Here is a 14,553-nt window from a genome sequence, read left to right as displayed (position 1 = left end):
CAGAACGATTCACAAGTCCCAGTGCGTGGTCTGCCCCAATGACAGAGTTAATCTGATGGAAAACACAACCCACAGAAGCCATCAATTTAATTAGCGCTGACTTAAAAATACATGGCATTGTTGAACCGTGTGCACCCTGACTAATTGAATTAAAGCACTCTTTTGAATGCGGCTCTTTCGGAGGAAAAGAGAAAGAAACTGTCAGTTATTCCCAATTTGCGTTAAATCATTTCCATTTAGTGTGTGCATTCATCACCATTATCAGCGAGACTTAGTCACTTCTGACCAGCCGCATGAAAGCCAACGGCACTTAACCCTTTGAAGAGCAGGTTTTTTAGAACATTTTCATTAAAAAAATTCTAAGTCAGTCAGTCAGTGTTCTACTGACTCACTCCATTGCTTTCAATTGCCAGTAGTGATTGTAATACATCAGCATTAGAATGTTCAGGCAATGCATCTTCATTGTTGTCCCATGCGTTTTTTTTTTTGTATTGCTGCAAGATAAGGCTCCCTAGTAGGGGCAATAAAGTAATGAACTGAACGTATTGAACAGAACTAATCACATATCTGTGATCTCGCACATTAAAATGTTAATAAAAGCTACTATGTCAACACTGAAGAATAAAGTTTGATTCAGCAAATCATTGTCCATTCCACTGACGGGTGTACAAATGAAAAATAATTAAAAAAACAAATGGCAACAAAGTACAAAGGGATGTCCACAACTCAAATATGAGCCGTCTTTCAACGGGATTATTTTTGACTGTCACAATAGGACACACTCGCAAAGCCTTGTGATGCTCGTTAGATATCTTCTGTCGTCAGGTGTTTGTGCGGTGCTGCCAAACAGTGAACGTTTTACTTTATTTTTAACTTCTTAAACAACACTTCTGCAGTAAGTCTATCATAGATTGCCATAATGAGACTGTGCCCTGACAAGGCAAACGTGAAGGTTCCATGACAAATTCTACTTCATATAAATATTAATTAGCAATTAAATTACCTGGGTGCTGATAGTGCTTGTTCCATCTGTTGCCTCCACTGTCAGGTTGTAATGTGAATTCTGTCCTGCACGGAGAGGCCTGGCCAAAACAATGGTTCCACTGCCCTTGTTCACATCGAAGCGACTGTCAAAATTACCACCTGTTTTTAAACACAAGTTTATATTGACACGGTTGGGATAATTCATTATACATTAAAGATGCACACACACATGCACGTACACACACACACACACCTCTCTTTCTCTAAATAGCATTCACTGGCAAATATGCATCAAAATATCAAGCGCATACCAGATCAAATATCACTACTACGGCAAACAAAACACAGCGACACCCACATCACAGTACAGGTCTCTAAATATACCAGCAAATTATGAGATTTCAGCAGATACCTTCTGCTGTACAGTTCAGGTCACAAGCCATCTGAATGATGTGAAACATTTCTTTAGCCTGCGTGTCTCCTTGCGAAATAAAAAAGTCAAATAGAAAAGCAAAGCGGAAAAGCAGAGAAACAGAAAAGAGAGAAAGTTATTAGTCAGAGAGCGGGGAGGAAGAAAGCAGAGGGAACAGAGAAGGGAGAGGAAACCCCCATGGGGAGGAAACTTCAGCACTATGATGCAGTCCACACTATACAGATACACTCTTGGAAAAAAAGGAACGAACCCTTGTCACTGGGGTGGTACCCTATAGGAGGAGAAAACTGTGCCCTGAGCTAGCAATACATAATTCATTTATACCGTTCTTGCTTGTAAAAGTTACTAATTAGTACCCAAATAGAACATTATTGTACCTTCAGATATTTGTTCCCTAACAAAGAAAAATTTCCCTCTAGTATACAGTCACTACAGTCATATTTCATCTGGCTTTAAAAAAATACTGTTATTATATTAAAAGACGATATGTGTATATGGCAGAATACCCCAGAATACCCACCCAACCCCAGGGAACATTCTCGAAAAAGCAAAGGTGTTCTTGCACACCATCCACTGTAACTTTATTTCTGAGAGTGTACAGTCACTACGAATGGATTAATGGAAACGTATTGCCTCTGGCCTTAAACCCCACCCCGCAGAACATTCTGTAAAAAGCGAACGCGTTCTGCCACACCTGTGATGTCGAACCAGACGGGCGTGTCCGTGGTCTCCGTGGCGATGACCCCCACCATGTGCGAGACGGGGTCGCTCTCCATGACGGAGAAGCTGAAGGGAGACTCGTCGAAGCTCAGCGGCCGGGCGGATGGCGGCGGCTTCGGGATCCACTCGATGTGAAGCCGGCAGGAGGCGGACTTCTGAGGGCGGCCATTGTCCACGGCTTTAATCTGCAGCAGCGTGGCACGGTGACGAAACGCACAAACACGGTTCAAAGCCAGAGTACAGAACGTTTTGTACAGCAGGCTGTCACAATGATGCCTTTTGGAGTAACAGAAGGGGAAAGAAGGTGCAAACACCAGGCCCAATTCACGAGCACGTGAGGCAAGAAATACTCCCCGGTGGGGAGAAAAACCCACAAACAGTGGTGAGAAAAAACTTGATGGAAATAAATCTTGGGAGGAACCCGGCTATAGAGGGGGAGCCCACCCTCCGCTGGCCAAGTAATACCCTGTCTATATATGGGCTTTACAACCAGAAATGTATTGTCAATTCATTCCACTTACATAATTAATACATAAAAAAACAAAAAAATAAATAAGAGAAACGCACCGAGAGAATGTCATACTCTCCAGCGGACGAAGCCTTCTTGGTAGACACCAGCCCCGTTTTGGGTTCGATGAAGAACTTGCCGTGTTCGTCTCCCTCCTCCACGCTGTAGGATATTTCTGCGTTGGGGCCCTCGTCCCTGTCCGAGGCGATGACCCTGTACACGGGCTCCCTGCCCCCCGTCCTCTCCCGCTCGCCCTTCCCTCTCTCCGGGAGCTTGATTTTGTAGACCTTCTCCAGGAACTGGGGCCTGTTGTCGTTCTCGTCCTGCACCTGGACGATCACTCTCACCACGGTGGACTTGGGAGGCTGGCCGTGATCCGTCACCGTGACCTGCGCGAGGAACCGCAGAGGAGGAGGAGGAGAGCCTGGTGAGACGCTCAAACACGCTTTCACATCATGGCCGCCGCCCAGGCCCTAGACGGCACGGCTCACCGCGATGGTAAACAGCAGCGCTCTCAGTTTTAATGATGAGAACCCTCAGTGGGCCTGTAAATATGCCTACTCACTAAGAACCAAACAAACACCACAGTCTGCAGGAGGAACAACGCTGCTGAGCATTCCACAATATTTTGTCATCTGTAGAAGTATTCGTTACTGAACATTACACATAGCACATGGAACATGCATGCTAGTGACCAACACTATGCTGCATCCTGTCCTTAAGTTAGCTAGTTAGTTTGGTTTAATACAGAAATAAATGTTTGGTACAAGCTATGATCGAATTTATGCAATTCTGTTGTGCAACTGTGCAAGGTTGATCCAGAATTTGAGTACATTTTAAAAAATAGCAAAGGACTCAATGGTGTGACTTTCTTTGGTGCAGCTCATAGGTGCATGTCATATGCTCTATACAAGACGCATGCATTATGAGCAGATTAAAGGTTCCGGGAGATTTTCAAAATCCTGGACTTATTTCCCGCACAATTCATTCCAGTGTCACAAGTTCAGTGATGATGAAAACGCTGCCTTGGACTTGCAACTAAACACAGCCACAAAGGTGAAAATAAAGGAAGTACAGAGCAGTGATTATGTAAACCACTTTTATAAATGCATGAATGTAGAATGCAGCAATTAAATACAAAGGGCCAAATATCATTTTAAAAAACCCCAATTCTAATAGTTTACCTAAATGTGAAACTTGAGAAGATTCCTAAGACAACATATGAGCCTTTAAAATCTTGAACATATTTATATGTTAAGGGCATTTGTAATGTACTTTGACCACAAAGAAAGCCTTATGACGTCATTGTGTCATGTGCAAGGACTAACTATTTAATAATCTGAGTGAACAACGTCATATTTTTAAAAGTGGATGCTTGACAAAAAAGGTGACAGACACCCCAATCACCTAAGCCTACTCCTACTACTAATTTTAGCTCCAGTTTTAAGAGCTGTTATGCATCTGCCTCAACCTCAGGAAATGTGGCACTTGCCTGTCGGAGCTGCGATTCAGATCAACGCCTGTGATCATGAGGAATATCGGGTGGCTAAGTGATGACAAGTGCGAGTGCCTTTCCTGAAATGTCGACATTTTTGTTGATTCTCGCTTAGTTTGCGTTTCCGGAGTCTTCCAATCAGCAATGGAAAATGACTGCGCAGCAACAAGACTACACTCTCAGTCGACAAGCAATGACACCAAACAAGCAAACAAATTAAAATAACTACACCAGATGGTAGAGGAATACTTTAAATGTGAGAAGACGGGTAGACCATGTGTCTCTGTCTGCAGGTTGCAGACTCTCGACCCATACACAAACCCCCATGCGCTGAAGAGTTCAATTCTGCAGCCTGGCACTTTAGCCACTGCGTTCCCATCTCTATCTGCAACCATCTGCGCACCCTTCCCCCCGTCCGAATGCAGTGGGGGAGCAGAAAAAACAGAAACAGTGGGAAGTGGATGAGCGTTTATTTGATCGGCCAACAGACACCTACAGCACTGTGAACAACAGGCAGAGGAGTGGAGAGAAATAACCAGGCAGCTTCTGATGAGAAAAGCCCCTGATACTGCCAGCCCTGGAGTTACATTTGCTGCTTTTATAACCTTATTATCGGGTAGAACCACTGACCACTGGGCGCTACCCTATGGCTCAAACATTTCTGCTGAGCCCAGAGCTGCTGACATGGTATAACTTCCTGCTTGAGAAGAAAAGAAAGAAAGAAAAAAAAGAGAGATAAAGCTAAAAAAGAATGTGTTTAGACTCCACCGAACCTGCATGTCTATTATCAGTGTTTAAAGTCTGATAAAGAACTGAAGCAGTAAAGCGTGAAATTACCTGTGGCTGCAGCACATGCAAGCCCCGTCTGCTCTGTTATATAGTACTAGGCGCGGTCAGATCGAGAGACATTCTCAGGCTGAATCCCACAGTGGAAGCAGACTCACGGCGAAGTCGAGTCAGTCACTACTGAGCGCTAGTCACAACGTTCCCTACATGACACCCGCACGCCAACCCTCTCAGAGTCTGGGCTTGGGGCAAACAAGGTCCTCATAAGGTCTAGTGTGGGAGCAAGCTGATCGAGAGGAGGTTTCGCTGTTCCTTTCCCTGCTGTAAGACTCCTGGGTCAGCAAAGAGCCTTTTGCTGGACCCCTGCTCATAATAACCAATCCCGGAGAGTTCTACAGTACAGTCTCCACGGCTACCATTCACCAATCAGAACAATAGGAGCAAATATGCAGTGACTTTTTTTCTTTCCCGTGACAGGGACTGAACTAGGCATGTAAGGGACAGGGTGTCCTTATGCATGATTCCAACCTGATGGTGGAAGCACCGACTTCTAATTACAGTCCAGTAACCAACCGTACGCTATCCATGTTCAATACATATAGCAGATACAGCAGTCACAAACTGAAGTACATTAGTCATACACCAGGCTGCACAATATTCAGTCTGTACATCATTTAAAAATGTTTTTCCATAAAGAAAAACTGGTCTTTAGCAGAGTTGTCATTGCACATAAAATCATAATTCACCTTGGAATCTCAGTCTTTCAATAATTATCGCCAAAAAAGTATCTCCAAATGCAGTGGTCTCATTGCATATACTGTAATAGAGTTTGTGGCCTAACTCAGCCTTGCCCAAGAAAACAGCTCATTGTAGAAAACAATATTAACATTTATGCATATTAAAAGAGTGTGCTTACCTCAAGAATATGCTCCCCCTGCTGTTCTCTGTCCAGTCGTCTTGAAGTAGTCATGACCAGACCTGATGATAAACACAGACAAAGAAAAAAATCAGAAACTTAAATTTATGTGGTAGCTTTATGTGAACTAGCTACTCCATTTTTCCAGCAGTACAGTTGCATCAACCCAAAGAGAGAGTGTACTATATAGAGAAAGCTTATCTTCTCTCACAGTATTAATTATTTTCTGTAATAAATACAATTCACTAATATTAATGTCTTTTATATGATTTCCGAAGCTAGCATTTACCTTTGGTCATAATTTCCTTTGATCAAAAAATGTCATCAAAGTGCATCTACAAGATGTGAGAGGGGGAAAAAATCCTCCAAAATCCTCACTTCCAAGGAACTGGTACTATGTATACACGCCACTCAACTGTCCAACACCCTGGCTAAATGCAGAGCGAGTCAGCCATTTTGACTTCATGAAAGAAGCTTCACCGCAATCCGTCTGACTGGCATGAAAGGGATCTCCAGAACCTCAGCCTGCTGAGGGCACACACAGCATCTGCCAGCGCAGAAGAATCAAGCCTCGACTTCTTAAAAACACACCACTGCCAGTGGAGGCCTTCACCGTACGAAGCCTCATGCATCCTTTATAATGGAGGCCTGAGCACAAGTCTCGAACCTGGAACTTCAAAATAACCAGTGGACAGTATTACTTTGAAAATAATACAATGCAAAATAATACAGACATGACCGACTGTTCACTATCAAAACAAATTAAAAACAACTTTTAAATGATCCATTGCAAGTAGCTGTTTTGAAGAAGAGACCATACGGATGTGTACCATCTGAATGGTACAGTATGTTCAAAGCCTTAGCATCTCTTGTAGAAGTTTTAAGTTCAAGAAAAGAGAAAGAGAGATATTGAGATAACACCTCATTCCGTGACATACAACTCTTGGGGCCTCCAAAAAAATTTTTTTTTTAATGCAACACATATCTGCTGAACTTACAATTCAATCAGTTTCCTGCTAGACTATTCTAAATGTATTCTTGAGGTGCCAGACTAGTATAGTGTGTCATCTGAATAAAATAAATTCTGATAGGAAAATGTGTTTCTTGGCATAGTTGGTCATCAGCAAAAATAAAAACAAAAACAACAACAACCACAAAAACAGCAATAAATGGTTAAAGGTGTTCAATTCACCCCATTCTTTCACCCCATACAAGGAAAACACATTTTTATCAGTATCTCTTCTCAAAAAGAAGCCAACAGGTCAATACAGAATGTGGTTTATGCAGGACCGCTTCTTAGCCTTAAAATGTGTCTTCAGAGCCAGTTCTCTCACACATGCTGTGGGGAGGACTGGCACTAGTGTGGGTTTTTTAAAGGCAGCTTTACCATATTTAAACAGAGTAACAGTTCGTTATCACTGAAGATCCCAGGAATGCGTTTTGCTCATTTTCCTCATGCACCCATCACCCAAAAAATTATGTCTTATTTAAACTACTAATTATGCATAATAAATAAAACAGATGCAGACAAGCAAAATAGCTGCATATTAATTTGCATTCCTGTGTGTATAATATCCGGAAATGGTGTGAAAGTTCTCAGACTAATAAGAAGACAGTATGTTCAATATCACACTGAGTGTTGAAAACTGCAATCAAAAATGCATTTATCTTACAGACACACACACACACACACACGCACACACGCACACACACAAACCCATATCCGCAGACACAGGAAGGCACACCGACACACATCCATGAATGTGTGTTTGTGTGTTATGGGCATGCACATGCACAAACAATAACGCACACCCGCACAAACACACACCCGCACACTAACCCACACATCCACAAGCACATGTGCATGGATGCACGCACACACGCCCACACATAAACCGTTTCTAATCATCTTTTTCATTTGCTAGATGATTTAAGGCAAGCAGGGCACAATCACATGACAGTGGAGATAGCGGATTCCCCAACTGTAGTGCATAGCCTGACTTCCAAGAGAAGCAGAATGGGGAGAGGAGCGTGTCTATCGAAAGCCTGTTAACCCCCCGCCGTCTGCTTAACTGAGCAAAATAAATGGATATTCAGAAGGAAAATAAACAAATGAATAATAACAAGTAAAACACAAATCTCTCCTTTCAAGAGAAAATTGTTCTTTATATGCTTGTCACACATAACGAGAGGGAAAAAAACCCTGACCGAAATATTACAATACCGTCTGCTGCGAAGGCCTTCTGAAATGTTGAATGTCAAAGTTGTCAGTTGGCCAGTCATTCATAGTAATAGAGCTTTTAAAAAAAGCTGAAAGCTGAGTTTTGTGTTCATATCTCAAAAGCCTGTTAAAAATCATATTTCTTAACCTTGGGGTTTATGATTAAATTTGCTTAAATGAATGAGATTGAGGGAGTTTCACAGGATAAATACTGGCATGAGGAAGGGTTGTGGGTTCATTCACTGAATTCAGAGCACCGCCTTGAGGTTATCTTTCAGAAACAATGACCTCTCTCATTCTGTCCATTAAAAGTTCATGGTCGTTGATTCAAAGCAATGCTTTATATAAGGAGCTTTCAACCTTCTCTGATCAAAAAGGTGTTCGGCATCCAGGGGAGCTCCATCCTCAAATTCTTTTTGGAAAACAAAAACTAACATTTTTTTAAATTTAGAAATATCTTGCCAAATCTCCATATAGTCATTGCACATCAAGTCTGGCCAGAAACCTCCTACAGTACCTCCAAGGAATGCCTCACACACACACCATTGGTGAAAGACTGTCATACAAGACACCAACTATTTGGGAGCAATAGGGGGTTAGGTGTCTTACTCGCAAACACTTCAACCCAGATCAAACTGGCAACCTTCTGACAGCCAGACAACCACTCGTACCACCTGAGTTAATGTCGCACCCATGGGCCCCCCGGTTGAAGACACAAACTTTAGATATTGCAAAAAAAATGTCTCTAACATAAAACTGTGAGGGTAACGGTGACATCCAGGCAAGTCAACAGTCAGCAGTGCCCTGACCCATACTTCTCACTGCTGGCCTGCCCTCTACAGGGAGCAAAAACATCCCTAACCTCTGCCAATTGCCACACTCCTTCAGTTGAGCCAAATGGAAGAGCACCGCTGTAAATCCATTAGCAAAACACTGTGCTTAACATAAGAGGCGCAGGTAGCCATTTGTCTGTAAGTAGGGCCATGACAGGTCAGTGCCAAATAAAATATAAAAGGCTGAGCAATCAAATGCACTTAGTCAGTATGTGAACCAGCATGTACTGTATCAGGCTTAACACCTCCTCTAGTGTTGTGTGACTGCGTCTGCACGCATCAGAAGTAGAGGTGTACCGAAACTTTGACGAATTGCGATACAGCTGCGTCGATATCACATGTATGGATCAGTTTGCATCGCGATGAATCGTTCATTTAGATGACTTGGTCTTCTTTAGGAAGACTGAGGCACTGAAGTTAATAAACAGACTTGTTAACTTTGAGAGTTTCCTTCCTTATGACGATAATCTCGATGTCGGTGGGATGGGGGAGAATCAGGGTATCACATTTGTATCCTCTCATATCACAGTGAAGTTCTATCACCCCTGAATGAGAACCAACAACCTTGCTAAAACCGGGTGGCTCTCCTAAGTACTGATGGCCATCAGGTCAGTTTACCAAACACAGATGAAAGCAGAGAAGTAGTATTCTTCTGAATAAACACAACCCAAAGCCTCCTCTACTACTCGTGCAAACCTTGTCTCGAATATCCTGAACGCTTCCATTCACACACGCATATGAATCTTAAAAAAAAAAGATCTTTTGTGCGGCGCTGCTGAGGTGATGGAGCCGCGAAACAGCAGGACGTGTCAGGAAGCTGTTTGAAGCGGTATCCATTTCCGATTTGGCATTGCCCTGCTCCCCACGGAGTCTTTCAAAAAGAGAGAGATGGAGAAAAAAAGAGAAAGTGACACGGTTACGAGCGGAGGTGATATTGCTGAAAGCTGATAGGAGAATGTGGAGAAGATGATTTGCTGCGAAGCCCACCGGCTACGCACGCTACGCGGTTCTCCGTGTAACTCTGGGGATTAGCAACGCGTATAAACCTGACAGAAGTAACCCAACTGTAAAGAATTACACAGACAGCCCCTTCAAAACTCCAACAAGGACTACTTCTCTGCTTTCAGCATAATGGCAGGTCCGACTTCATTTCAGCTACCACTAAATCATCTGGATACAGCCACTGGCCTTCAGGAAAATTGTCACCGGTGGTATTACATACAGCCTGCCATAGAGCAGTGTGGCACTTCAGGCAGTTACAGAGATGGGTGTGCATAGATCTCTTCGGATAAAAACAGAATGGACAGCACAAAGAACAGCTCGAATAACAGAGACCATACGTTTTCACAACCCTACTTATCAAAATGTCCTCGAACTGCAAACTTCAAAATAAGTCAAGACACATCGAAAGTGCCAATAAATATGCAAAAGAACCACTAAACTGACAATAAACCGCAGTATGCTGCTTGGAAATTAGAAAGCGCAGCACGTAAGTGTTGCAAATGACTCAGTAATTTGTTCTGTGTAAATTGATGTGACTTTTATATCTCACTGAATCCCTGCTCCCTGCTACTCCTGATAACATTTCAGATCACCTGCGTGTCTGCCATGGCAAAAAAAAAAACACATTCGTATGAATGGCTGAATGTTTACCTCTACAATTCTGCCCATAGGCTCATATGCACATCTCTGGAGCCAGGAGTCTTCCTGAATTACTCAGAAAAAGGCTTCACACAAAAATTATGTGGGTCAAAGCAGTAAATTGGCTTTGCTGTAAAGGCAGTCGATTAATGTATGCCGTGTAATTTATTGCCTTACAGCATATATTTCATATGTGACACCATTCTTGTGTTATTCTTGCTTGACTGTAGATGCCCTTGGATTATATCCGAGCCTGAAAAAAGAGGTGGAAAGCTTGGCACCTTCAAGCTGAGCAAAGGAAAAAGATTTATGACGCATAATGGGTGCGAAGGGGTCGGACTGAACATAGTAAGTATACGTCAAATCAATTCCGGCATTCTGACGGACCCATTATCTGTCATACGTCTTGCCTCTGTTGCTGTCTCTTCAGACGTGAGCAGAATCGCAATGAGGAATCAGGTCATGTTGAGTAAATATTCAGAAGCAGAGTATGCTCCTATCTTTCCACATGTGAAACAGAGTCATTCCAATTTCAAACATTTCAAAGAGCACAGCTCAATTCTCCCAGCAGGAGAAACTTTTAGCTTTTTACTTTTTACAGCTTAATTGGGAACATCATATTTGCAATCTTTAGAAAGTCACAATTAGCTTAAAGTGCTCAATTAAGGCAAGGCTTTGTTGTTGTTACTGCTGGGTTTATGAATGCTACTGTGACTATTTCTATGATTGTCACTGTGACTATCGCGATTGTTGTTACTGTTGCTATTGTTGCCGCTGTTATGATACAAAGTGCTTCACCTTTAATGTAGAACCATTGTCACAGCTAAATTATAATGAAATATGAAATTATTATGAAGTGTTCTGGTGGAGGTCCTCATCTTTCTTTCTCCCTGTCATTACCAGCCCTCCAGTACAGTCTTCCTGACCTAATCAACGATCTCTCTGGACCGCTTTCTGACTATCCTGAAAACTACAGAATTTTAATTTTCCTGTTCAGCTTTCTACTTCCCCCTGAAAGCAGCACAACGAGGACCTCCTTATGAGGCTCAAGTTAGAGAACTTTTTAGCACAGACTTGTAAACGTCATGACTGCAAAGAAACTGCAGACCGATCGACTGATTTGGCCATTATTATGCGCTAGTTGTAGCCCTTCATCCAACCTGACAGGGGTTAGTGGTTTTTTCTTTCTCTTTGCCGTGCCGCTGTTTGATGGTCAGGACTGCCCACATACAGTGGTGTTGTTAGCTCACAGCTTTCTCAGAAAAGGAGCCGCTCGGATTTTTCTTTTTTCGTTTTTTTGGCCCGCTACTCTGAAGAGATGTTTTCTTACCAAGCTGTGATGCATGCATTTCTATTGTATGTCGGGAAAGAAAAATACTTAAAAAAATAGAACTACTCAATGTACAGTGGGGTCCAAAAGTCCACTAGTGAAAATACTTCTATTTTGCATTATTTTCTAATACAAACCTTTTCATTACTAATTATATTATCAGCATAACAATTTGAGTGAAAAGTTGAATTCCATTCATTTCAGAATTTCTTGGTCTCAGACTTTTGGACCCCATTGTACATTTAAACGCCTTGTTTCCCTGTTCAACCTGAACTGGAGAGCACCATATTTATTCAGCCAGGTTCCAGCTCATTCTGAACTCCGGACTCTCAATTCTATCATACTACTGTATTTATGAATGTGAAGCACTCTCTCATGGAAGCATATTTCCCTACAGCCGTGTGATCAACAGGGCTAGAGTAAATACTATTTAAAGGACTGGCCTGGGGTGACCAATTTACACCCAGGCAAAAGTTTATTGATCTGCAGAAATTGCTTCTCAGTCCTGCATGTCCAAATAACATTTGAAGAATCGAGTTTGGGTCATTTAATTCAGATGACTCAAAGGTGGACATTGTAAATGCCTTCAACCCTGATAAGACTCCATATGACATTTCAAATCAGTAACACATCACTGGGGATTCACAATTAGATGATTTCGTTCTAGCTCCATACATGCGGCATACAGCCAGCATGAGTCACTTACAAATTGGTTTCCATCAAAGAAATGAATTCAGTCCTGAATTAATGGTTACAAATGTACCTGCCAACTACGAGACAGTTCAAAAATGATAAGTCATTAAGTATATTTCCAACATTATATACCTGATAAACAGTACTTAAGGTGTACAGAAAACACATCGTAAAATGCATATGCCCTTTAAGAAAGCTGTAAAAAAAACAGTCAATACATCAGCTATAATTGCGCCAACTCGGTACAATCAGTCCAGGATATCGATAACCGCGTTTAGGGCTAAACCAATTTAACTCACAAATGAACACGGCGTGCTGACTGGAACCGCAGAGCAATTACCGCCAGCCTATCTCCGAGTCCACCATCTGCCTTATCGGAGCGCTCGGCCTCGCAGACCTGGCAACCGTGAACACGCGGGACTCAGTGTGGCGGCGATGTCGTCGCAGACCTGCCGAACAAGAACCACCTTCGGAGAACGGCGCTGTGGCAACCGCAGAACAACACTCTGCTGTGTACGTGCCATCCCACCATGACCGTCGAGCGGAACCGCAAACACTGCAGACATTCCAGGGTGAGCTCGAACGTACTCCCAGACCGAGACGCACCGTATGGAACTGACGCCCGTTTCAGCGTAGTGGGGAAAAAAAACATAACACCCTCAAATTGAGTGTGGAAGTACAGCCATTACCACTAAGACCTGGTTTAGGATTACACGCGGTGGCTTCCCAGCTCGTTCCACTGACACGAGGCACTCGCACCACGGCACAGCATAAGTACAGTCTGAGTCAAGAAAACGTATACTCTACATTCCCAAGCACAGAATGAAGTGGACACTGGACAAATACTGGATAGGTGTTAAGAGAGGCTCGCATTGAGATGAGAATTAACTGAATCCCACCACAGCAAACAGGGTAGCCAATATGACAGACAGACAGGGAGCAGAAACAGGCTTTGCATATTCAAATGCCCTTTTTTTTTTTTTGCAGTATGCACTGAAGTCGTATAGCACCCCTGATCTTGCAAGAGGGGGTGACATTTCTTCCGCACAGCTAAATATAAATAGATGTAACGGCACATTATAATGCTGTTAAAATAATTAGGTCCACACCTTGTAGATACCATTAATTATGGTAATCTTCAGAAGAAAATGGCAACTGGTATTTGTGAAAAGTTATGTGACAAGCAAGGAATTGTCAGTTATTATGTGTTTTTAATATGTCTTAAAACGTATGGCATGCATTGCAATCATGTAGAAACTTAATAATATCCTATGTTGATATTTAGGTAGTCTCCAGTGAATCAATCAGATGCTAATGTACCAATATATGACACCATCTTACCACACTATTGAACATGAGTTACTGGTGTACACCTGGACTCTTTACAAAAACGGTTTTGTAGAAAGCCAGTGGTCTACTTTATAGTGTTTACAATATGTTAGGCTTTGGCCTGAATCTGTCACACAGAGCATAAATATATGTTACTGTAGGCGATCCAGTACTTAAAGTGATCGGAAGAAGGAAGCACAATGAAAACTGATGCAATAGTGTGATTCAAAGCAAGAATATATGTTAGGTGATACATGCTGAATTGCCCTGCCTCCACATTGAGACTTGAAAAAAAATATGGAAACCATCCTTCCATCACCACTTCAATCCGCAACAGAAACCCACACAGCTTCTATTGATTCACAACCAGACTACACAAATCCACGGCATCAACTAAAAAACATATTGTTCCGCTGTAGTTCAGCCTCAACATTGTGATTCCCTACACAAACGCAAAGAGGCACAGGCACAGATCAAAGCACAGTTTCAGCTCTGTTCATCAATAGGCTGGCATTGTCAGTACTAGCATTTTAAGCTTCAGGTAAAACAGCATTGTGGAGGATATGTTGTCAATATCTCTGAGAAAAACTGCACAGATCCACAAAATATTTTGGGTACATTTCTAGACGTAGAGGCTGGCCAAAGGGAAACATTCTTTTTAGGT

General features: G+C 42.4%; 1 protein-coding gene across 2 annotated transcripts in view; it reads right to left on the bottom strand.

The window, feature by feature from the left end:
- fat1b (FAT atypical cadherin 1b) overlaps positions 1-14,553 on the bottom strand; it is a 55,208-nt gene that overhangs the window by 27,906 nt on the left and 12,749 nt on the right. The window contains exons 3-7 of one of the 2 annotated variants that reach the window (XM_061252864.1): positions 5,843-5,904; positions 2,705-3,034; positions 2,112-2,322; positions 1,397-1,465; positions 1,004-1,143 (exon numbers count right to left, since the gene is read on the bottom strand). In XM_061252864.1, coding sequence (XP_061108848.1) covers positions 1,004-1,143; positions 1,397-1,465; positions 2,112-2,322; positions 2,705-3,034; positions 5,843-5,904 — 812 coding nt within the window. The remainder of the gene's footprint in view (positions 1-1,003; positions 1,144-1,396; positions 1,466-2,111; positions 2,323-2,704; positions 3,035-5,842; positions 5,905-14,553) is intronic. The other variant, XM_061252865.1, reaches the window with a different exon arrangement.

The sequence above is a fragment of the Conger conger genome, chromosome 8, assembly GCF_963514075.1.
Source record: "Conger conger chromosome 8, fConCon1.1, whole genome shotgun sequence".
NCBI lineage: Eukaryota > Metazoa > Chordata > Actinopteri > Anguilliformes > Congridae > Conger > Conger conger.
This window is presented reverse-complemented; position numbering and strand designations above follow the sequence as displayed.